Source organism: Mixophyes fleayi, chromosome 7 (assembly GCF_038048845.1).
Source record: "Mixophyes fleayi isolate aMixFle1 chromosome 7, aMixFle1.hap1, whole genome shotgun sequence".
Classification (NCBI taxonomy): domain Eukaryota; kingdom Metazoa; phylum Chordata; class Amphibia; order Anura; family Limnodynastidae; genus Mixophyes; species Mixophyes fleayi.
The window spans coordinates 146,719,558-146,745,651 of NC_134408.1; the positions used below are offsets into that span (position 1 = coordinate 146,719,558).

Below are 26,094 nucleotides of genomic sequence, written 5' to 3' on the forward strand. Positions count from 1 at the left end.
TTTAGTAACTTAGTGAAGAGTTTATTGACGTTGTCCTGATCAGCGGAGATACAGCCCAGATACATGATGGACACACAGGTGCGAGATCATTTCTGCTCCATGTGATATTATCTTTTACATCTCGTCTTTGCAGGTAATACAGGCAGCATATAAGATAGAAGATAAAAGCTGGGTGAAGTAATAGATTAGAAGGAGACAGAGAAGATGGAGCAGACAGATAAGTGTTGTGTAGAGTCGGTGTGAACCGCGCTCTAACAGTCAGTGAGCAGCTCTCCTGGACACGGCTGGGGACCATCCGGGTCATTCCTGGGAATAGTGGCTGGCCTGGGACAATTGTTTTCCATCGGATGTCTCTATGGTCTTGACTAGAACGACTTTCTTGGGATTGGAGAGTTTTCGTGCAGAGGATTTCCCATCAGCGTTCAAGAAATTGGCTGTATAAGAGAGTTTGGATGAATCAGGTAACACAATGAATCAGTAAGTGTGGTGGGAGATTACACACATTTGAACATACAGAAAGTCCCAACCTCACTTCATCCCTTGTTAATATTATAGTTACATTACCGAGTGTCAGTGAAAATGGTCTTATTATCACCCAAAATGTCCCTATCATAATCCGCAACTGATCGCACACACAGTGGTATCTCTGATTGTGTGATAAACCTTTTTTAGTTTTTATCATCCCCTACCCTCAAAATCTGTTTTCTATCTGTATTCGTCAAGCTTCAGTTTTTTTTTCAGTGTCAGAAGATCATTCAAAGGTCAGTGCACACTGCCATATTTCTATTAACATTGGTCCCACACCTATTGCCACTGATGTGGACCATTAAAGTAAAGGCCACTTACAGACAATTTCTTTTCAAAACAAAGCACTTTCTCATGTACTGTAGTACAGTACAGTCATGGCCAAAAGTTTTGAGAATGACACAAATATTAATTTTCACAAAGTCTGCTGCCTCAGTTTTTATGATAGCAATTTGTATATACTCCAGAATGTCATGAAGAGTGATCAAATGAATTGCAATTAATTTCAGAGTCCCTCTTTGCAATGACAATGAATTCTATCCCAAAAACAACATTCCAAATGCATTTCAGCCCTGCCACAAAAGGACCAGCTGATATCAGGTCAGTGATTCTCTCGTTAACACAGGTGAGAGTGTTGACGAGGACAAAGCTGGAGATCACTCTGTCATGCTGACTAAGTTAGAAAACTGACTGGTAGCTTTAAAAGGAGGGTGGTGCTTGAAATCTTTGTTCTTCCTCTGTAAACCATGGTTATCTGCAAGGAAACATATGCAGTTATCATTGCTTTGCACAAAAAGGGCTTCACAGGGAAGGATATTGCTGCTAGTAAGATTGCACCTAAATGAACCATTTATCAGATCATCAAGAACTTCAAGGAGAGAAGTTCAATAGTTTTGAAGAAGGCTTCAGGGCGCCCAAGAATGTCCAGCAAGCGCCAGGACCATCTCCTAAAGTTGATTCATGGGACTGCTGAGGACTGAGGTAAAGTCATTTTCTCTGATAAATCCCCTTTCAGATTATTTGGGGCATCTGGAAAAAAAGTTTGTCCGGAGAAGGAAAGGTGAGCGCTACCATCAGTCCTGTGTCATGCCAACAGTACAGCATCCCGAGACCATTCATGTGTGGGGTTGCTGCTCAGCCAATTTTGCCTAAGAACAGCCATGAATAAAAAATAGTACCAAAACATCCTCCAAGAGCAACTTCTCCCAACCATCCAAGAACAGTTTGGTGATGAACAGTGCCATTTCCAGCATGATAGAGCACCTTGCCATAAAGCAAAAGGGATAACTAAGTGGCTCGGGGATCAAAACATCAAAATTTTGGGTCCATGGTCAGGAAACTCCCCAGACCTTAATCCCATTGAGAATTTGTGGTTAATCCTCAAGAGCCGGGTGGACAAACAAAAACCCACAAATTCTGACAAGCTCCAACCATTGATTAGGGCAGAATGGGCGACCATCAGTCAGTATGTGGCCCAGAAGATGATTGACAGCTGCCAGGGCGAACGGCAGAGGTCTTCAAAAAGAAGGGTCAACACTGCAAATATTGACTCTGCATAAACTTAATGTAATTGTCAATAAAAGCCTCTGACACTTATGAAATGCTTGTAATGTTACCTCAGTATACCATAGCAACATCTGACATAAAGGTCTAAAAACACTGAAGCAGCAAACTGTGTGAAAACCAATACTTGTGTCATTCTCAAAGCTTTTGGCCATGACTGTACTGCCGACAGTGAGATTGTCAGTAAGTACAGATGACCACTTATCATTGTCACATGTGTAGATGCCTCACATACGGACTTTTAAAATGTGAATTGTAATTTAAATCTACTTTATAACCAATATAATAAAAGGTTTTAAACCACTTATACACAGACATATGTGGCCACCATAACAAGATGTGGATGAAGCAGACAGTTTCTCACCTCTCACGGCTTACTGAAGCTCCCTCTAGTGTTCAGTCCATGGTTGCTGATAAAGTAACCAATAGGGAGCAGCCTACACTGTTAACCAATCATATCCTTCGTTCTGATTGTCAGCAGCCACAGTCTGATCACTAGAGGGAGCTTCAATAAGCTGGAAGAGGTGAGAATTTGTCTGCACCCCACTGCTGCTAAATGGCGCTTGTCAAAGGAGGGGACACCCCTCAGCTGTGGACCCCATAACAGCCGCACCCCCTGCTACCACGGTATTCCTGAACCTGATTTTACATATATGTCCTAATCTCATAATTGTATGTTCCTGTGCTAATTAGTTGCACAAAATTCTCTTATGAGATCTCTTAAACCTGATATGATCCTGAATGTTCTGAAAACCAGATAAGGAAGAAAATTTCATATACAGACATGATCACCAAGTGATCCCTCCAACAGTTACTATGAGGAGCACTGCTAAACAATACAATATGGAGGGAAATGTTAGGAGCAGTGCTGAGAAAGAAAGAGGTCTATATTTTAGGCATTGTGCTCCAAATAACAGAACATCTCCTTATCCGGAAAACCCTATATCCCAGGCATTCTGGATAATAGATCTGTGTGCTGGTTGGTTATTGGTAGTTCCGCACCTTTCTGTGAATATCAGTGTAAACACCTCTATAAATCCAGCTACAGGACCTCACCCTTTTTATTCAAACAGAAATACACCAATTTACACAGACAAAAAAACAAATAAATTGCATTTCACACAATAGAACCCGGAGGCTGGAAACTAAGACTCATAAATACATAGAGAGGAAGAGTCAGTCTGAGGTCACATTGATGATTTTGGAAGCAGAACAGAGGTACGGTTGGTAAATGAGAGGTTGTCCTAACAAAGCGATGTTCTTTCTTTTCTGTTTGAGGTTATTATGTGACTTGTGCTGCAATGTTTTTCATACATCTACAGAACTAGTAATATCCACCATCCAACAGGAGTTACCTACCTATAGGATCTGTTGACAACACAAGAATAAATCCTACCTACAAGCTCATTGCCTTGACTTGGAACTGTCCCTTGTTCCCCACATCGACTCTATATCTAAATCATGTTACATACATCTAAAGAACATTTCCAGAATACGCACATATCACACGCAAGACACTGCAAAAACTTTAATTCATGCACTTATCATCTTCCACATTGACTATTGTAATTCCCTCCTTACTGGTCTTCCTAAAATCAGACTTGAACCCCTACAATTTATTTTGCAGATGCTAGATTGATTTTCCTTGCAAACCATTCTTCCACTGCTGAGCCGCTCTGTCAGTCTCTACATTGGTTGCCTGTTTTTTTTTATCGAATTCCACATAAAATTCTTCTAACATACAGGACCATCAACAAAATTGCACCAACATACATCTCCTAACTTGTCTCATAATATCTCCCAACTCGACACCTCCGTTCTGCACAAGATCTGCGTCTCTCATCCACTCTCATCACATCCTCCCATTCTCGATTATAGGACTTTTTTCGGGCTGCACCCACTTTGTGAAATTCCCTCCCGCGCACAGTAAGACTTTCCTCTGGTCTTCAAACCTTCAAGCGTTCTCTGAAAACCCCCCTCTTCAGGCAAGCTTATGATATTCCTCAACCACCATCTTAACCTCCCCAGGTTACCCTATTACCACCCTCTACACAGCTAACACAAGACAACAACCCTCTGACCAACATTGCTACACACACAGCCCACTCAATACTTTACAACCTTTGTAATCTGGCTGGACAAATATGTAGCACTTACCTCATGTATTAAACTCCCATTGTCCCATAGATTGTAAGCTTTTGGCAGGGCCCTCTTACCTCTCTGTCTGTATTACCCAGTATTGTTTTATTACTGTGTTTGCTCCCAATTGTAAAACTTCACAGATTATGCCGGCGCTATATAAATAAATGTTAATAATAATAATATTTCCTATTCAGTGTGTTGTAAGTATGTTAATTGTAAACATGATGAGATATGGTTAAGAAGCAGTGATATGTGGTTTATACGCATTTTACTGAACGTGATCCAAACACATTGCAAACGGCAGTCTGTACGTAGCCTTACTAAAAATAGTCATCACTTTTACTTACATATTTATTCAAATATTTCTGGCTCTTATATATTTAAGATAAGGAATTTGTTATGGGGGAAGCACTTTTTCCTGTATGAACAGACATCCGTCAGTAACACTGCAGGGAGCTTTGTCTTTTATCATGTTAGATAACAAGGTCCTACAACATGCCAAACATCTCATAGGTCAATTGCATTTTTAATATGTATTTCTAGACATGAATTCACATAAGAAGTAGAAGTTTGAATTTGGTTCAAACCTTTGTATACAAACTGCAGAGATTCAATACTCACCCAACTTGTCTATAGCACTAAGCTGGGAACTTGGCGCGTGATTGCTCAACCTAAAAAGAAACAATAATATTATTATACAGAGGATACGTAACTGGTGACTACACCGTTAAGCAGGGGAGTCAGCCATATTGTGGGCGGGACTAACATGCAGCCTAGGAACCGGCGTACCTGACTACTTTTTGGACATCCCCCTCAGAGATCCTGGGGGTGAGAGCCAAGGGACAAGTACGCTGAGCAGCTCGGGGGAAGGGCTACGATGACACCATTCACATTGAGACATGGGACCAAGGCCCCGCCCACTTCAGAAGACAATCGGGATCCGGGAGTGTGGCTTACGGTACCGGGAGTCCAGGACTCTCTGATATTCGTGAGTCTCCCAGTCATTCCGGGAGAGTAGACCAATATGGGAACTAGTGATGTCATTTTTTGCGTTTAAGCGCATGACTGCGGCTTGGCTGATTTCAGCAAGCAATGCATTCATGTGCCCAGCAGCCCCTGGCCTCAGGAATAAAATAAACGTCATTGCGGCCACCTAACGGGCTAAGCAGCGGCAGATTGGGCATAAATAGCAGGATGACGTGATAAAAGATAATAAAAGAAAGGAAACTGGCGTTTGCGTTTTCTCACACGCGCAAGTGACCGTTCCCAGATCTCCCGCCGTCCTCTCACCTGTTCTCCTCTCCCTCCAGCAGTTTCCGGTAGGTGGCGATCTCAATGTCCAGCGCCAGCTTGGTGTTCATCAGGTCCTGGTAGTCACGCACCTTGGCGGCCATGTCCTGCTTTGCCTTCCTCAGCGCCTCCTCCAGGTCCTGTGCGTGGGCCTTGCCGCTCTGCACCGCCTGTTCCCCATTCTCCTCCGCGTGGGAGATGGCGTTCTCCAGGTTGCCCCTCTGAGAAGTAATTATACAATGTGGCCCTTAATTATATTACATAAAATCAAACATAACTGGGTGTGGCAGTTTATTTCTTTAAGAAGCTTTGATCATTTTTAGTGTTTTTGCTCCCATCTTTATTAGTAATTTACGTGTAAATTTTGATAGTCTGCGGGTGCAGTTGACCGTGACGTGGTTTTAATCGCCGAATAAACTCCTCAAAAGCGCATCAAGATAAAAAACAAAACAAAATATACAATCACATTAAAAGTGAGTTTTCATTAAACTATTTTTAACATTCATATAACTCCACTGACGATAAAATGATTTGCAAATCTTATTATTGGTAATACTGAAGTGTTCTAGCTGCAAATCAACATTTAAAGTTATTAGTCTCTCTGTAGATCTAAGGGTTAGCGGTTATTTCCAGAGAGACGCAGCAAAGGGGATGTGTGAGATTAGAGGATTATCTTTCATGCTCACTTGATACAAGTCAGCTGCAATCCCCAGGTCACAAGTAGGTAGGTTAGAAGTGGCTTTAATCAATACTTATTTTTATACCAGAAGTCAGCAAGAACATTAATAGCAATAACAGCAAAGTAACAGTATTATTAGTTGGAGAATTACATTATAAAAAAAAACATTTTGCACATAATATTCAATAATCATTTTTGACGGTAGCTTATAGCCTAATATGGCAGCAAAATGTTTTACCTACAACTCCCGTATTGTGCAGTATACCCCTAACTCCTCCAAACAATGCCCCTCGAATGTATATAATATATCACATTCTGCTCATATAATCACAGGGGCGGAATACCTGGTTCTTTAGAGCCTCATTGTCACTATTGACCCGTTGTATCATCCGGTGTAAATCCGCCAGCTCATTTTTCATTCCCTTTAACTCATCATTGGTGCGTTTTGCCTGGTTGACCATATCATCAATCTGCAAAGCAAGAAGTTACAGACAAGAGTTTATATACTAATATCTCTAATATTTGGCCATTTCTATAACACGTTATTCAGTCCACAAACACCTTGTGATACATTTCAGTAGTGAAAAACAGTAAAAAAAAAATGACTTATTCCTGTAATTTCCAACAATGCAGGAAAAATCCATTTGTTTACAAAAACAGGGACTGTCCCTCAAATATTAGGACTTTTGAAGGGTCTGCCTGGTTCTACCAACCCATTATCTTATGGTAAACTGAGAATATAAGAATTTAGACAAATTCTGAGTTTCTACAAACTTTTGAATTTTACTGTCAGTGAATTAGTTTATGATGGCTGCACTGAAAACATTCATCAGAATTCAGAACAAAACTGTATTTTAAAATGTTATTTCTTTTAACAAAATATCTAAAAAGGAAAAGGGGGTTGTAGTTGAAATGTCATAATGTCAACATTCAAAATGTCTACTCCAAAAAGTCGACACTCATAATGTCTACATATTCATAATGTTGACACAGTTAAAAATGTAAAATTTAAAAACCCTCATATGCGATGCATTACAAGCTCCTAAGAGCTCCCGCTGCAAGTGAGCTCTTAGTGGTGGCAGTAGCCATATATATAACATGGGGATTTCCCACAACCTGAACTCAGGTGTTGAGTTCAAGCCACAGGAAATCCCCATGTTATATATATGACTATTGCCGCTGTAAGAGCTCATTTGCAACAGAAGCCCTTAGGAGCTTGTAATGCATCGTAAATTAGGGGTTTTTATTTTTCAAAGCCCAGGATCCCTAGATTTATTACAGATGAAGAGCCTAGATTTGGTGAGCAATAAAGAGGGTGAATAAGGGCAGTGTATGGGTGTTTTATATTCAAATAAAATTAGTTTTACACTTGTCTGTGAGTTTTATTTACATTTTTCCTTTACCAAATGCCAGCATGCCCTGGCAGCCATAAGTATGCTGGTGGTTGTAGTACTACAAGTGCCAGCATACCCAAACACTTAATGGCAGCCTGGGCATGCTGGCACCTGTAGTGCACCAGGGACAAATTGGATTCATACATTTAATTTATCATTATTACCCCATACCCACTGCCCAGGGGTGTGGGAAGAGCTATCAACACGGGGCTGCTTATACCTAGGGGCAGGGCCTGATTAAGGGTTCTGGTCGCCCTAGGCTAATACGGCCGCAGCGCCCCCCCCTCCTCCGAATATATAGGTGTATAGGAACACTCCTGAATATGAATGTTCAGGTGTATTCTCCAGCATTCAAATTTAGACAGATTGTGCCATTGTCTCTTACCTGTCCTTGCTCTTCTCTCTTGCAACTTTGTTATCCTCTCGTTGGCTTCTGGAAAGTTGGCGTCCTTTTTTGAAAATGCAAAAATGTATTATAATGCAAACCCTGAATGATTAGGCCCTTTAGTTAAAACAAAGCACTCCATTATGGCCAGCTAAAAGTACCCCGTTGGACAGGCATATATAAGCAATATCTGAATATTTGTTGTCAATCAAATACAAACCTCTACCAGACCCATCTCACTAATATTTAGTATTCTAGTGATTGCTGAGACCACCCATGTGACCACCACACAATCATGAGATTCTGCCCCCCAAAGCTGCTCTATTTTTTAAAAAGCCCCTGCAGCCATTTTCCTTAACCACAACCCCCCCGCACAGCCATTTTCCTTAACCCCTGCTGCAGCCATTTTCTTTACCTCCCACCCTGCATCCATCCCCCTTGCAGCTATTTTCCTTACCTCCACTCTGCTAGCTAGCTATCCCCCCCCGTCACATCAAAACTCCCCCAGTCACATATATCAGCCCCCCTCCTTCATACATATCAACCTCTCTACCTCCCTATAGATTTTCATGGCAGCCCCCCCCCTCCCACCCTATAGATTTGTATGACAGTCCCCCTCTCCCTCCCTATACATATGCATGACAGTCCCCCCTCTCCCTCCCTATAGATATGCAGGGTAGTCCCCCCCTCCCTATAGATATGCAGGGTAGTTCCCCCCCTCCCTATAGATATGCAGGGTAGTTCCCCCCCCCCTCCTATAGATATGCAGGGCAGTTCCCCCTCCCTATAGATATGCAGGGCAGTTCTCCCCCTCCCTATAGATATGCAGGGCAGTTCCCCCCTCCCTATAGATATGCAGGGCAGTTCCCCCCCCCTCCCTATAGATATGCAGGGCAGTTCCCCCCCCCTCCCTATAGATATGCAGGGCAGTTCCCCCCTTCACTTACCTGTAGTTGTGCCAGCGTCGCTCCTCTCCTCAGATCAGCAGATAGGAAGTGAAGACGTCCTGCTTCCTGTCTGCTGCACAGCAACAGGCAGCCTGGCGATTGGCTGTATGTTGCTAACCACTGACCACCAATGCTTTTGATCGTCAAGCCCTCCACCCCCCCGCGGCGACCCCCCCCCCTCCCCCACCCCGGAAAAAAAAATGAATGAAAAAAAAAATGTAAAAAAAAAAAAAAAAAATTAAAAAAAAAAAAAAAAATTTTTTTTTTTAAAAAAAATAAATACCCACAGTGCAGCGCCCCCCGGGACCCAGCGCCCCAGGCTGCAGCCTGGTCAGCCTAGTGGTTGATCAGGCCCTGCCTAGGGGGGAGGGTCCGCATCTCTCTAGGGAATCGAGCCCTGTGCTGATCAGCCTGGGGCTGGTTGTCATTATGACAGAGGGACCCCACGTATAGTGCCACTAGCCCAGGATGGGGCTAGGGCTATAACATATATATAACGACTGCTGATAATAGTAAAATCGGGGGGACCCCACGCTTACTGTACTAGGTTTAGTAATGCTGTTTGGGGGGGTGCACACCATTTTTTTTGTACATCTATTGCAGTTTTTATTGTTTACATTTGTTCATTTATGTCGACATTTCAACCCTGTACACATTTTACATGTTGACATTTTGAATGTATTGACTGTTTGTATGACTGTCAACATTTTATATCCAACCCAAAAGATCACATGCTTCCCCACAGTTCCAATTGGCTCTAAAAATATTACTCGGGTTCTGAACCATTGCTCTACACCATGAAAATTGTCACACGGTCCCTTATCGTTCTCTGATGTCTAGTAACAGATAAGGATCAGGTATTAGGAAACTTGGCGCATACCTTGCTCCTATACCACCTCTCCGCCTCCTGGCGACTTTTATCCGCCATACTCTGGTACTGCGCCCTGACCTCGTCCATGACATGCTTCATTTCCAAATCTCGGTTGTTGTCCAGTTCTACGGTCACCTTGTCGTTTTGCACCTGAGACTGCAGCTCGTTTATTTCCTAGAGAGAGGACAACATGTAACTATAACGGGGGACACAGAGATAACGCTGCGGAAAATTGTTCGATATCGCTGAAACCAGATCAAAATTGGATGGATTCTATTTGGCCATGAGCCTAACAGGGCCCAAATACAGGGCATTCAGGCCCCTCGGAGTCCGTTATACTGTTATATATTATATATATAATTACTTGTGTGGCGTTACCTCCTTATAGAGCTGCTTCAGGTACTCTATCTCATCAGTCAGGCTCTCCAGCTTGGATTCATTGTCCACTTTATGGAGGTAGGTATCGTCCAGGTCCTGCCAGGGACATAAATGTAGGGACAGGTCAGAACAATGCCAGACTGTGTGCAAATATTCTCTGATCATTATGTCATTAAAGCCAGGGCGCCATTACAGTTCATCTGTCATCCACACACAGTAAAAACCGCCTCAGTCATGTCACTGGTCTCCATTGAATTTGTAGAAAGCTTTCACAAAATGGCTGTCTCCAAGGATGGAATATAAATCTAGGGGCTTATTCAACAGTACGGCTCTTTGTGATGGGATCCATTAAGTGCTCAGGACTATTAAGGGTTTGGTAAAATTTTCGCCAACTGCCCCCCAACTTTTTATTCAGATAAATGAATGACAAAAAAATATGGTGTTATCCATGACACTTTAGATATTGGACATACTACAATACAACTACAGATCCCAGGATGTCCTTTTAGCCACTGAATGACAGAGATACCAGCGGATTTTAGTTTGAGAACACTGCCCCCCCCCCCCCCCCCTGTACTATGTATCTGGCGTACGGTACCTTCTTTGTCAGCACAAAATCATTTTCTAACTGATTCCGCCGGTTAATTTCGTCCTCGTATCTGCAGGGACAAACCAGGAAGAAATGTACGCAAGAAATAATTCACGTTTTAGATGGATAGTTTCCCAGATAAAAAATAGGATTAAATACATTCTGCAGAACATCTTACATCCTAATCATCGTATCACACAGCCCGTCCCTAATCATCTTATAATGATAGTTCTATAGGCACAGAGGTATAATAGTTTTAGTCCCTGTCTGACTTCCTGCTGCCACAATGTTAAAAAGTATATTGTAATATAGCAGTAACACCCCCTCCTCTCACACAAAGGGCATTATAGCCTCCAGAAACCATATCTCACATATTTAGAACATTGTCCCACTGGGAAATGATACAGGTCAAAAAGCTGAAATTTCTGTCAGTTACGGAGACATCACTGGTCCTGCCCCTAATTTTGAATTCACCAATTACCACAGTGCATTTCTGTAGAGCAAGTCAACAAGTATGACACTCCGCTTGCTTAGAATAATGAAAAATGACAGATACAATTGAGAAGCTCCTACCTATGCTGATATATTAATTATATTATTATTATTATTATTATTATTATTATTATTAATAATAACAAATAGTGATTTTACCTGCTCCTGTTTTAAATGTAAAATCAGTGACATCTACATCTAGTCTGCTCATAGTAATGAATAGTTATCTATGGACCTGATTCATTAAGGAAAGTAAAGCTAAAAAACGGAGTAAATTTCAACCTGGATAAACCATGTTACAATGTAAGGGGTGCAAATAAGTTTCCCAATTTGCACGTAAGGAAAATATTGGCTGTTTTTCATGTAGCACACAAATACTTGATAGCTTTATTTGTACACTGAAATTTTAAGTTGATCTAGAACATGCCATACCCCAACTATAACTCTGCCATCACATTTTAAATGTACCTCCCCCTCCAATGCAACATGGTTTTGCCTAGATGCAAAGTTACTCCTTTTTTATGCTTTGCTCTCCTTAATGGCCAAAGGACTGTTTTCTTTATTTTTTGCTTATGTTTGTATTTTTATTTGTTTTGTATTATTCTTCAGTTTACTTTCCCTGGGATGGTTTTGATATTTAAATGTTTACATGACCCTTTTATTTATCATGCTTCTCTTTTGCATACAACGTGTCTAGTTAGGACAGTGCACATAGATGTCGCTGCAGGTACCGGCTCTTGAGCTCCTCCACCACGGATTGCATGTTGTGTAGCTCAGATTGTAGCTTGTCCTTCTCGTGCAGCAATCCATCGATCTGTTGCCGCAGGTGATTGCCGGACGCCAGTGTGATCTGGTCGATGTTAGACTTGTAGCTGTCTTTCTCCTTCAGCAGATGCAGCTGGGTCTTCAGGATCTTATTCTGTCTCTCCAAGTCCCTGACCTGTCAACGACCAAATACGTTATTGTATCATCTCGTAATCATGTAAATCTCCGGCTTTCTTGGCAATTTACAGTGACTTTTGGTTGGAAATTTTGTATCTGGAAAGGTCGGATACCAAAAGTGTTATGCACTTTTCTTATGCAAAATTAAACAAGCTTCTCTCTATTTTAGTGGTAGAGCTGGCAGTGCCTGCTGCGACTTGTAGTTCCACAACAGATGCAGAACCACAGGTTGCCAAAGCCTGCTCTAATCTAGTAGTATTATACCGTTATATAAAACACAACTTGTATATTTTCCAGACATGGCCGAGTCTTTTGGAGGATTTTTGTAAACGTGAAGTAAGATTTATTTATTTTTTATTAAATGGACATAATTTAATTTCATATCCTATTAAAAATACCAATACTTACACCTGTATTTTATAACTAAACGTGGTGGTAAACTGGAGGATAAACTGATGATATTATTTATAAAACGTGGAGCTTATTTAATTGAATTCCAATGACAGTCGTCCTCCACATCCGCTTTTATAGAATTCCCTGTATTATTGTGGAGATGGTGCCCGAGAAGCGGGCGAAGGTGCCCGCCATCGCTATGCCCCTGGAGGGGCTGAAGATGCGCCTGGTGCCCGGGAAGGGGATGAAGAGTCCACCGGTAGCTGAGCCCTGCAAGTGGGTGAAGACAGAAGAGGAGAAGTACTCACCCGTCCATCGATCCAGCGGCGGTGAGTATAACTTCTTTCTTGCAGGTCCTGTGCGCGGGGGAAGGATGAGCCAATCAGGGCTCATCTTTCCCCGCTGGCCAATCAGCGGCCGGATGCGCGAGCCAATCGCGGCTCGCGCCCGGCCATTCAAAAGATTGGCGCCGACGCGAGCCAATCAACGCTCGCGCCGGCTGATGACGTCACGCCGGCGACTATATAAGTCGCCGGGTGGCGCCATTTTGCCAGAAGTCCGTCGGCGGAGAAGAGAGAGGACGTCTCTTCAAGACGTCCATCAAGAGAGCCAGCAGCAGCGGCGGCAGGGGGCCCTTGTAAGGGCCGTGAGCTACCCTGCCGCCAGAAGACTCCTAGCAAGCCGCCGGAGCGGAGATCGCCGGCGGGGAGCCCTTGTCAGGGCTGAGAGCGCCCCCGCCCCAGCTGCAACTGGAGACCCAGCGCCGAAGCGGAGAAGAGGCGCCGCCGGCTGGAGGGTCTGGAAGACCCGGAGGAAGAAACAGAAGACGGCGTGTCAAGTTGAGTATCCTGCGCAGAGCAGGTAAGTAGACTCAACAATAACGTCGGGCACTAGGCCCGTGGGCACAGCCGGGCACAAGGCCCGTTGGCACTGTAAATTAGGGGCACAAGGCCCAGGGACCTGGGCACTAGGCCCCAACGTGGTAGTGGGCCAGTAGGCCATTAGTATCTATATAAAGGGGACAAGCCCCTGTTAGTTAGAGAGGGGGACTCAGAGCCCCAGGTGTACAAGGGCACAAGGCCCTTAGGTAGTTAGGGGCCTAGAGGCCATAGGAAGGCCAGAGGGCCTGGTTAGGGGCTGGTAGCCCATCTGCTATTAAGGGCACAAGGCCCTCAGTTAGTTAGGAAGGCCACAGGCCTTAGGCAGGGGCTAGGACCCCTAGGTAGTAGGGCACAAGGCCCTAGTAAGTGGGCTCAGAGCCCTGAGTTAGAGAGGGGGCTGAGGCCCATTAGTCAGAGCAGAAGGCTCTGCGTGTAGCTGGGCAGAGACCCATGGTGTATAGGGCATAAGGCCCTGGTGGTGTGAGGTAGAGGCGTGGGAGCCTCGTGAGAGTAGGCGCGGTCCTGTGTGAGGTGAGCACACGTGGTTAGGAGGTACGGTCGAGCGTAGGCTCCCGTGGTGCTGTAGCAACCTGCTGGTTGGCTAGCAGCGGTGTGTTCGGGTAAGTAGCGGCAAAGTACTGTAGACTGTATTTATTCTGTCTGTGTGGCGAGTGTAGTTTACATTACAGTATTTTGGTGTGCTTTCTAGCTGTGTCCAGGGGCAAGACGTCAGGCCCCCATTAAAGGTAGGCTCTTGTTTCCTGTGGTTTTCCTGTGGTAACCCGTGCTGTGGGGGACAAGTGTAAGTACCAGCATACACATAGTCAGGGGAGAACACATGTAGTTTTCCTGTCCCTTAGGTCCCCGGGGTCACACTGGTACCCAGAGGGGGGGTGGCTGAGTGAGTTGGTGGCAGTACAGCACACCTTGAGGCAGTTCCAGGGGCGGCCGTGGTTCTGATCAAGGGTCCTCAAGGCCGGTTCCGTGCAGGTGGACCTGTGGTTCCGGACGTAGGGACACGTGTGAGATACCCGAGTACAGGCAGTCGGGCGGTTCAGTTCGATCGGCTATTCCGTGCGGCAGTCGGCCCGCGGGTTAGTGTGCTGTTTTACTAAGCCTCAGCCGGGCTTAAAGAACCCGTACTTAGGGCCTGTGTGTGACTCCATAGCAAGAAGGCAGCTTCTTGGTAAGACCTGGGTGAGGGGGTTAGGAACCGCCCTCCGGTTTAGGCTGTGAACACCGGCTGGTGTTCCCCGTAGCGTGTAACTAGTAGTTCCGTTAGTGCACCACCTTTAGTTAGTCCTAGTGTTTGACTTAGTTGCGTTGCCGACCATTAGAACGTTGTTAGGGTCGGGTCGCCGTTGTAGTTAGTCCAGTTTGTGGGTGCCATCTTAGTTCACGGAGAGCGTAGAGGGAGGCTGTGTGTCTTGTCATCCGCAGGAGTCGGGAAGGTGCAGGAGAACCGGATCGGAAGTGGGAGTGTCCCGGTGAGTATCACGCTCGATTCCTCCTTTCGGTTAGGCCCTCACCGGCAGGTGTGTGAGGCACTTGAGGCGGGATTAGTCCTCGGATTAGTCTTGGCCTTCAGTGCCTGTAGTCCCCCGCGTCTTGGCAAGAACAAAGTGAGGAGGCGGCAAGGAGCTTGGACTGACCGTGTCCTTGTCCTTTGCCGTAGTCTCAGACAGCCCTTACCTGGTAGGCACGGCCGTAATCTCTGTCTCTATCTCAGAGGGACGTGATTGGAGGTGACTGCGGCTGCGGATCTGCTGGGATAGGATCGCAGCCGGGAAAGTGGAAGCGGACTGGAGGTGACCATCGTTTACAAGGTAAATTCTTTTGTGTGCGTCTGTCCCTGTCTTTTCCCCGCAGGGGGCGTTACATTTTGGCGTAGTCGGCAGGATCAACGATGGCTCATCGGGGGATCATTCCGCTGTACGAGGGATACAGCTGTGTCATCTCTCGTGACGAAGTGGCAGCGTTCACGAAGCAAATCCTGGAACGTTGTGAGACAAGGAAGAAGAAGAGCAAAGGTACTAAACGGCAACCGGTGGAAGAAATGCTGTGCTGGAAGTGTGGGTTGCCTGGACACTTCGCATACCAGTGCCCAGTTGCCGAGGAGCTCTTTGATGAATGGGAGGACGAAGAAGTCTCCGATGAATGGGAAGACGTAGAAGTCTTCGAGTGGAAGGACGAGGAAGCCTTCCATCCATGGTCTCAAGAGAAGTCGGAATCTGGAGGGAAGGATCGGCAGAGCCTGCTGACTGTTGGATCGCAGGTGATCGTCCCGTCCAAGCAAGATTCGCGACAAGAATACCCACGACAGCCGGATGTTGGAGCTGGGGTATTGGAGACGTCGGATACGTCAGACGACTTGTCCGTGGCTGTGGAAGAGTTGGTCCCTGAAGACGAAGGGAGAACTGAGCAGACCCTCCACGGGGCAACGTTGTGTCCGGAGACATGTGAAGATGTCTGCCCGGTGGTACCTGAGAGGATGGAAGCCATCAGTACCCCGGAAGAGAGAGCTGCTGAAGAAGTACTGCCTGGAGAAGACTGTACTTTAGAGAGCGCAGCTGGAGAGTGGTGGATGTTGTCACCTTCTGAAGAAGCTTCCCGCACAACCGAGGAGGTATCGGACGTATGGGAGGTTCCGGCATGCGCCGAGGAAGAGACTCCCTGGATACCGACTTCGGGCGAGGAAGTTGCCAGGATGGTGTGGATCCTGCGCGAGAGGGCTTTACCGCGAAGGACCCGGTGGACGCAAGTCAGGGATGCCGGTAAGCGACCCTTGGAGGTGGACGTAGAGGAGAAGACGTCGATTGTGGGGACCACAATGGAAAAAGGTGGCGGAAATGTGGAGATGGTGCCCGAGAAGCGGGCGAAGGTGCCCGCCATCGCTATGCCCCTGGAGGGGCTGAAGATGCGCCTGGTGCCCGGGAAGGGGATGAAGAGTCCACCGGTAGCTGAGCCCTGCAAGTGGGTGAAGACAGAAGAGGAGAAGTACTCACCCGTCCATCGATCCAGCGGCGGTGAGTATAACTTCTTTCTTGCAGGTCCTGTGCGCGGGGGAAGGATGAGCCAATCAGGGCTCATCTTTCCCCGCTGGCCAATCAGCGGCCGGATGCGCGAGCCAATCGCGGCTCGCGCCCGGCCATTCAAAAGATTGGCGCCGACGCGAGCCAATCAACGCTCGCGCCGGCTGATGACGTCACGCCGGCGACTATATAAGTCGCCGGGTGGCGCCATTTTGCCAGAAGTCCGTCGGCGGAGAAGAGAGAGGACGTCTCTTCAAGACGTCCATCAAGAGAGCCAGCAGCAGCGGCGGCAGGGGGCCCTTGTAAGGGCCGTGAGCTACCCTGCCGCCAGAAGACTCCTAGCAAGCCGCCGGAGCGGAGATCGCCGGCGGGGAGCCCTTGTCAGGGCTGAGAGCGCCCCCGCCCCAGCTGCAACTGGAGACCCAGCGCCGAAGCGGAGAAGAGGCGCCGCCGGCTGGAGGGTCTGGAAGACCCGGAGGAAGAAACAGAAGACGGCGTGTCAAGTTGAGTATCCTGCGCAGAGCAGGTAAGTAGACTCAACAATAACGTCGGGCACTAGGCCCGTGGGCACAGCCGGGCACAAGGCCCGTTGGCACTGTAAATTAGGGGCACAAGGCCCAGGGACCTGGGCACTAGGCCCCAACGTGGTAGTGGGCCAGTAGGCCATTAGTATCTATATAAAGGGGACAAGCCCCTGTTAGTTAGAGAGGGGGACTCAGAGCCCCAGGTGTACAAGGGCACAAGGCCCTTAGGTAGTTAGGGGCCTAGAGGCCATAGGAAGGCCAGAGGGCCTGGTTAGGGGCTGGTAGCCCATCTGCTATTAAGGGCACAAGGCCCTCAGTTAGTTAGGAAGGCCACAGGCCTTAGGCAGGGGCTAGGACCCCTAGGTAGTAGGGCACAAGGCCCTAGTAAGTGGGCTCAGAGCCCTGAGTTAGAGAGGGGGCTGAGGCCCATTAGTCAGAGCAGAAGGCTCTGCGTGTAGCTGGGCAGAGACCCATGGTGTATAGGGCATAAGGCCCTGGTGGTGTGAGGTAGAGGCGTGGGAGCCTCGTGAGAGTAGGCGCGGTCCTGTGTGAGGTGAGCACACGTGGTTAGGAGGTACGGTCGAGCGTAGGCTCCCGTGGTGCTGTAGCAACCTGCTGGTTGGCTAGCAGCGGTGTGTTCGGGTAAGTAGCGGCAAAGTACTGTAGACTGTATTTATTCTGTCTGTGTGGCGAGTGTAGTTTACATTACAGTATTTTGGTGTGCTTTCTAGCTGTGTCCAGGGGCAAGACGTCAGGCCCCCATTAAAGGTAGGCTCTTGTTTCCTGTGGTTTTCCTGTGGTAACCCGTGCTGTGGGGGACAAGTGTAAGTACCAGCATACACATAGTCAGGGGAGAACACATGTAGTTTTCCTGTCCCTTAGGTCCCCGGGGTCACACTGGTACCCAGAGGGGGGGTGGCTGAGTGAGTTGGTGGCAGTACAGCACACCTTGAGGCAGTTCCAGGGGCGGCCGTGGTTCTGATCAAGGGTCCTCAAGGCCGGTTCCGTGCAGGTGGACCTGTGGTTCCGGACGTAGGGACACGTGTGAGATACCCGAGTACAGGCAGTCGGGCGGTTCAGTTCGATCGGCTATTCTGTGCGGCAGTCGGCCCGCGGGTTAGTGTGCTGTTTTACTAAGCCTCAGCCGGGCTTAAAGAACCCGTACTTAGGGCCTGTGTGTGACTCCATAGCAAGAAGGCAGCTTCTTGGTAAGACCTGGGTGAGGGGGTTAGGAACCGCCCTCCGGTTTAGGCTGTGAACACCGGCTGGTGTTCCCCGTAGCGTGTAACTAGTAGTTCCGTTAGTGCACCACCTTTAGTTAGTCCTAGTGTTTGACTTAGTTGCGTTGCCGACCATTAGAACGTTGTTAGGGTCGGGTCGCCGTTGTAGTTAGTCCAGTTTGTGGGTGCCATCTTAGTTCACGGAGAGCGTAGAGGGAGGCTGTGTGTCTTGTCATCCGCAGGAGTCGGGAAGGTGCAGGAGAACCGGATCGGAAGTGGGAGTGTCCCGGTGAGTATCACGCTCGATTCCTCCTTTCGGTTAGGCCCTCACCGGCAGGTGTGTGAGGCACTTGAGGCGGGATTAGTCCTCGGATTAGTCTTGGCCTTCAGTGCCTGTAGTCCCCCGCGTCTTGGCAAGAACAAAGTGAGGAGGCGGCAAGGAGCTTGGACTGACCGTGTCCTTGTCCTTTGCCGTAGTCTCGGACAGCCCTTACCTGGTAGGCACGGCCGTAATCTCTGTCTCTATCTCAGAGGGACGTGATTGGAGGTGACTGCGGCTGCGGATCTGCTGGGATAGGATCGCAGCCGGGAAAGTGGAAGCGGACTGGAGGTGACCATCGTTTACAAGGTAAATTCTTTTGTGTGCGTCTGTCCCTGTCTTTTCCCCGCAGGGGGCGTTACATTATCGTTCATCTTTTTTTTATATTGTAATATTTATGGTGATCTGTGTTCTACTATAATCTGTGCTGAGCTGGTTTTTGTGAATACAGGAGAAATGTATTCTAAGCTATGATTAATCTCTCCTGTATGTTTGATATTTGGCAGTTATATAAACACTTTGAAGAACCAGTTCAAGGACAATCTAATCAGCAGAAAAGTCATTTTCTGATACGTGAAGAAACTACAAGAATGGTGCAAGTACTTTGTTTTAAATCACAATATTATTTCTAGATATTTTACTATAAAAGGTGTAGGACTAATTAAAATAATTATTTCAAGAAATCACCATGTAAGATTTTCTTTTTGACTTAACTTTCAGCACTATAGTCAATTATACATATTGAAACTATTCATCTAACAGGTATCTCAGTGTTTTTACATCAGTGCAGTAGATATGTGTTAGTCCCTATTTTGTCCCTATTGTATTGGGCTGTTTTTCCCAAATCCCACCCACAACTAATTTCTCATTTTATGAAAATCTTAAATGATGGGTTCAATAAAATAACTTTTTTTTGTACAAAGATGTTGGTTCGTTAATGCTGCTGATCCCTCCCCCCAAGAAAATGGAAATACACAAATGGTGGAAAACTCCAACATAACCCTGGACTCAGACCACGTTTGGACCGATGATGGTCAAAGACGAAGGGAAAAACAAAAAATTACACCGTTATTTTTTGCCAAAAATGTTCAAAAAAAACAATTGAGATGAATTTTCTTTCACAAGTTTAATATGATACTTGTCCACTAGATGGTGCTGTAGGAGTTCTTCAAATGTCTAGGACAGTCTATTGATGTTTTAAGCAAACATGCACTGAACGGATAGCAAATATCAGGAGTTCCATGAAAGCCCCCGTTAGATGAAGCTGAGAACCAGCGCAGTTTAAACTGCACTCCCCTGAAACATCCTCAGCTTTTTTAAAGAACTCTATGATTCCCGACCATGGCCTTATCTGTGTGGAGTTTGCATGTTCTCCCCGTGTTTGCATGGGTTTCCTCCGGGTGCTCCGGTTTCCTCCCACACTCCAAAAACATACTAGTAGGTTAATTGGCTGCTGACAAAATTAACCATAGTGTGTTTGTGTCTGTCTGTGTGTGTGTTACGGAATTTAGACTGTAAGCTCCAATGGGGCAGGGACTGACGTGAATGACAAATATTCTCTGTACAGCGATGTGTGATTGGTGGCGATATATAAATAGATGGTGGTGACGAGGAAAATGCTATTAACGACGAAGCCCAAAGCCACTGTTTGAGCGTACTCCCTATACCCCCGGGAGAGCGAGACATCCTCCCATATTCCCACTTCTTTGTGATGTGGGTGGGACAGTGGCCTTGGGGCAAAGCATATCACCGTCGGAAAAGGCACCCGTGTGTACGAGCCCTTACACCGAGAAAAACTGCCCCAGTGTATGAGTCCTGTCCTGGGAATTGACCAGACTGCGAGGACATTGCTCACAATACCCCAATAATGACATAATATCCTGCTGATCTGTACACTGCGGATGATTAGCAATGGCAGAGTAAATATCAGTTTGGGGCCCAGAAAGTTACTATTTCTAGGGCCAATATTCTAACACACCTAGGACAATGCCTTGATTTGGCTCTCGCAGGTAAAGTTAAAAAAATGAAATAAATAAAAAAAAAGTTACTTTTCAGTTCACAAAAGATATATATATATATAGATATATTTTGTTTTATTTTACATGATAAAGCACCAGACTAAACAACCTAATTACCATGGTTCTGACCACAACAGAAGCCTCCAGCACAATATATGGTAGCTACAGCAGTGTTAGTGGCTCACACAGAGCCATCGAGGGCACAGAGCCAGAGAGTTCGTCTCTACATGTGGAGGCCAAATAAACACAACTGTACTAATATTACAGATAAAATAAAGGACTTAGCGCACAGGTGCAGACAGTGTACAGAGGGGCGTCTCCTGCGCTGAGGACTAGTTGGAAGCTGAGAGAGTCAGGGAGGATCCTGCACTGGGATTATCGGACCGTGTTTACAGAGGACATTGTTCACAATAACTCAGTAATGAAACAAGATCATGCCCAGTGTTTGTTTGGTTCCTACAATCATTTTCCCACCATTATCCTCTATTCACCCCCAGCTTGGGGTTATGCCCATCAGACTCCTGCGGTTACCGTGTCACACGGGCTGGTACAACAATGTGTTCCCAGCTCTCCAAAAAAGCTTTTACCTGGCTGGGAAAAGAATGTTTAACTTTAATTAAAATTTCAATTGTAAACATAGGATTTTGTAGAGGATAATGATGAGGATTGTGCATTGAGATGTCCATGCTCTCATATCCTGGAACATGGTTACCCTAAAGTATTCTTTGTCAGCAGGCAACAGAGGCAGCTGCCTATGGTCTGGAACTGAGAGGTCTACATCCTATTTATATGCCTAAAGTCCAACACTGTCAGCTAATTTCAATATGTTGTTCCTGCAAAACAAGGACTAGATAGTGGCTAAGGGGTGCCCCAGTCCCCATCAATTCAGGTAGCCAGTCTGCGAGAGGCGTTGGTGGCGAGTATGTGAGTCAGCTTTTATAGGGAGTTCTCCCTTTGGATTACAGAGGTGAATTTCCCATTTGATTACGATGGAAAGAGAATCCTTTATTTTCATTTATTTTCATTGTTTGGTATTGTGGAACTACATATACCAGCATGGACTGACAGCCATTGACTGGAAAGACATACCGGTGTTTGTGATTCAACTATAACTCGCCAAACCCAGTTTTTTTTGTTTTTTTTGCATAGCGCTCGGCGACCTGCCGCATCCACTGAGATGGATGAAACTTCCGGTGCCGTAAGTGTAACTTTGGGTGTAAACGTGCGGTATTTGCACATGAGGGGAAAGTTTCACTGATTGTTGTATCAGACTGCATCAGCCTCTATGATAGACAGTGAGATAGTTAATCCTAATCTTTATTTAGCTGTTGGCATCTGCTCGCTGTGCACCCCCCAGTTACTGAATGAGGAAGTGTAGTGTCCCTTCCCTCATCAAAAGAGGAAACCTATTACGTAGTGTTGTTAATAGGACTTCCCCGGCCTGGGAACCCTGTGTCATGTGACCGCACTGCATAACGGCACTGCTGGTCAACTATTTACTATTATAACCCATTTACATTGGATGTGTCAATGCTGCCGATAGGGGAGACCAACGGGGTCCTCTCACGAATGTCCGGGAGACTCTTGAATTCCAGGTAGGTCTCCCAGACTCCCGGGAGAGCAGGCCATTCTTCCTAGTGAAGTGAGAGAAATGGGGGCCTCTATGATGTGATTCTCCACAATTTGCTGTATTGTGGCTCCGACCCACACGGCAAAATGACGCAACTGCTTTATGGTCTGGGAGTCCTCTGCTCCCCTCTGCTCTCACAGTTCAGCCGATAAGTATGGTGAGGATGCACATATAGCACTTGTGAAAAAAATACACAAAGTGGGACACATTTAGAAGTATGAGCAAACCCAACTACTGGGTGCAAAATTGCACCTGGATAAGATGGTGGGTTGTGATTGTGGGGGGAGGGACAAATGCAATCATTTGTTTGCATGCAGGGGAAACACTGGCTGCTTCTGCAAGTAGCACACAATTGACGGGCAGCTTTATAGGTACACTGCAACTTAGAGTCGAGCTAAGACACGCCCCCTTCCTAACTCTAAATCTCCCTGCACATTCTATATCGGTCTTTTCAGGGGAGGGAAGTAATGGGCTGCCTAGTGCTTAGAAGGTCGATATGTGAATGTCAGCGAATGTGCGGCACACGGCATATAACACGTTAACATAACTGCACCAATTACATGCCTACGTCACGGCAAGTGATCCATGCAGATTTCTACAACGTTCCTTTTGTATCCTAAATTACTGATCATTGGAGCCTTAATTATGTCTTATATACGGCATAAGAGTAGGGGAACATCAAGACTGTATTGTCCTTCAATTTAATTAATTTTTAAAGCAAATTAAAATAATAAAGTGCAAGTATAAAAAATATCCTTTATTTTATTTCTATAGGTCTCCTAAGGTCCATCTGTATGAACCAATCACATTCCCGCATAACTAGTGATTGCTGCATTTCGGATCTTCCGCGCTCCCTAAGTATATATATTATACCTCGTACGTTGCACTTCAACGGTCACAAAACCTGACATTAAATATTCTGGAGTTTTGATCATTTCTCTTAATGTTAGTAAATCCCAACAATTTAGGGTTATAATATGTGTTGTCTGTATTTAGTTTGAGGTTCTCTTCTCTGAAGGATTCCTGATAGTGTCACAAAGTTTCATCATCATCAACATTTATTTATATATCGTGAGCAAATTCCGTAGCGCTTTACAATTGGGAACAAACATTAATAAAACAATACTGGGTAATACATACAGACAGAGAGGTAAGAGAACCCTGCTTGCAAGCTTACAATCTATAGGATAGGTGAAGGCTCGAGGGGCTGCAGGTGAAGTTTCATAATATTCTGCAATATTTTTCCAAAATTGAAACCAGTAGATGCTGCATTCTGCAGCTGTAGCTCTGAGACTAGTTAGTAACCTGGAAACACCAAATATAATTGTAACACTGAGCAAATCATTATCTCTCTGCTAGCGGCTCTAGAATTCATCTTATAACATATGTAGTTATCTTCATTGTCCTCTATTTGTATAGCGCCACCAATTCTGCAGCGCTGTACAGAGAACTCACATCAGTCCCTGCCCCATTGGAGTATAACAACCTACATCTCAGTAGTAACTCAAAACAATGCATTTGATCAAAGAAAGAGACACATATCTGTAATAACCTATCCGCAGGCAGCACAAGTGTTACAAGCTATAACCTAAGATACAACATATCTGACAATAAAGCAGGAAGGCTCGGGGGGCTGCAGGTGAAGGCTCGGGGGGCTGCAGGTGAAGGCTCAGGGGGGGGACTGCAGGTGAAGGCTCAGGGGACTGCAGGTGAAGGGTCAGGGGGGACTGCAGGTGAAGACTCAGGGGGACTGCAGGTGAAGACTCAGAGGGCTGCAGGTGAAGGCTCAGGGAGCTGCAGGTGAAGGCTCGGGGGGCTGTAGGTGATGGCTCGTGGGGGCTGTAGGTGAAGGCTCGGGGGGCTGCAGGTGAAGGCTCAGGGGGGGGACTGCAGGTGAAGGCTCAGGGGACTGCAGGTGAAGGGTCAGGGGGGACTGCAGGTGAAGACTCAGGGGGACTGCAGGTGAAGACTCAGGGGGCTGCAGGTGAAGGCTCAGGGAGCTGCAGGTGAAGGCTCGGGGGGCTGTAGGTGATGGCTCGTGGGGGCTGTAGGTGAAGACTCGAGCGGCTGTAGGTGAAGGCTTGTGGGGGCTGTAGGTGAAGACTCGAGGGGCTGCAGGTGAAGGCTCGGGGGGGTTGCAGGTGAAGGCTCAGGGAGCTGCAGGTGAAGGCTCGGGGGGCTGCAGGTGATGGCTCGTGGGGGCTGTAGGTGAAGGCTTGTGGGGGCTGTAGGTGAAGACTCGAGGGGCTGCAGGTGAAGGCTCGGGGGACTGTATGTGAAGGCTCGTGGGGTCTGCAGGTGAAGGCTCATGAGGGCTGCAGGTGAAGGCTCGGAGGGCTGCAGGTGAAGGCTCAGGGAGCTGCAGGTGAAGGCTCGGGGGGCTGTAGGTGATGGCTCGTGGGGGCTGTAGGTGAAGGCTTGTGGGGGCTGTAGGTGAAGACTCGAGCGGCTGTAGGTGAAGGCTTGTGGGGGCTGTAGGTGAAGACTCGAGGGGCTGCAGGTGAAGGCTCGGGGGGGTTGCAGGTGAAGACTCAGGGAGCTGCAGGTGAAGGCTCGGGGGGCTGCAGGTGATGGCTCGTGGGGGCTGTAGGTGAAGGCTTGTGGGGGCTGTAGGTGAAGACTCGAGGGGCTGCAGGTGAAGGCTCAGGGAGCTGCAGGTGAAGGCTCGGGGGGCTGCAGGTGATGGCTCGTGGGGGCTGTAGGTGAAGGCTTGTGGGGGCTGTAGGTGAAGACTCGAGGGGCTGTAGGTGAAGGCTTGTGGGGGCTGTAGATGAAGACTCGAGGGGCTGCAGGTGAATGCGCGAGGGGCTGCAGGTGATGGCCCTGGGGGGCTGCAGGTGAAGGCTCATGGGGGCTGCAGGTGAATGCGCGAGGGGCTGCAGGTGATGGCCCTGGGGGGGCTGCCTGTTTCCTGTCACTGACTTAGAGAATAGAACTTGCTCAAATTCTTCTGTTTGAGTTTGGGCATGGGAAGGGTCTGTCGGGCACTGAAGGTGATCATTGTTACCTTGTCTATGAAGTTGACAAACTGATTGTTGAGCCCTTTGATCTGCTCCTTCTCCTGGGTCCGCAGTTGGTGCAGTTTGGGATTCACCTCCAGGTTGGGAAGGGAGGAGAGCAGGAAAGTGCTGGATCCAGGTGTAACGCGGGACAGGTTCAGGCCGCTGATGGCTCTCTGTAATCCAGGCTGGTAGCCCATGCTGGCCCGCACCATAGTGGGTCTTCCAAGGAGCGAGCCCTGGGACCTGCTGCTGAAGCCTCTGCTGGTGGCATAGCGGTTGTTGTACAGACTCATGGCTCTCTGCGGCTACAGGACGCTGGGAATGTGACTTTGAGCAGCCAGACTCATATGACACCTGGTAGCTTTTCCTTCTCGGTTACTGACACAATATTTGAATAAATATTCCTCCTGTGGGGGCTGGACTGGTTCCTGGCTCCTGCCCAAATCTCAGGTGACACCACCTTGTCAGCAAACAGTTCACGTTCTCCTTTCTTCCCATCCACAGCAGGTCTGTGTGGAACAATACCCCCCCCCCCCCCCCCCTCCTCCCTGTGACTTGGAACAACTTGTTCTGACAACACATAAGAGTTCTGTATGTGCAGCTCTGAACCTACAAGTGGTTGTTCTGTATGTAGGTTATTGCGGTGGTGAACAACGTGATATTCTCCAGGGCCCTCATAAGTGACCCTTGGGGCCACACACTAACTTTTTGGTGAATCACCAGACCCCCCAAAGAACTGGTTTGTTACTTCTCCATCCAGAGGGGCCACCTGAGACCTCTTGCGTCCTATATGGATCCCCTCTGACCCCCTACTGTTCTACAGCAACTATTTATCCTGTTTTCATATATCATTATAGTTAATTATTTATACAAATGGA

At 46.9% G+C, this 26,094-nt stretch overlaps 1 protein-coding gene across 1 annotated transcript; it reads right to left on the reverse strand.

Annotated features, from left to right (window-relative positions):
- LOC142098325 (keratin, type II cytoskeletal 8-like) lies at positions 1-25,678 on the reverse strand. The gene is made up of 9 exons (XM_075181076.1): positions 25,222-25,678; positions 11,987-12,195; positions 10,773-10,833; positions 10,175-10,270; positions 9,806-9,970; positions 6,544-6,669; positions 5,521-5,741; positions 4,852-4,901; positions 1-434 (listed from the first exon to the last, which is right to left on the reverse strand). Exons 1-9 carry the CDS (start codon positions 25,507-25,509, stop codon positions 301-303), a joined length of 1,350 nt encoding a protein of 449 aa, XP_075037177.1. The 5' UTR covers positions 25,510-25,678; the 3' UTR covers positions 1-300.
- Between the last annotated feature and the right edge of the window lie 416 nt (positions 25,679-26,094).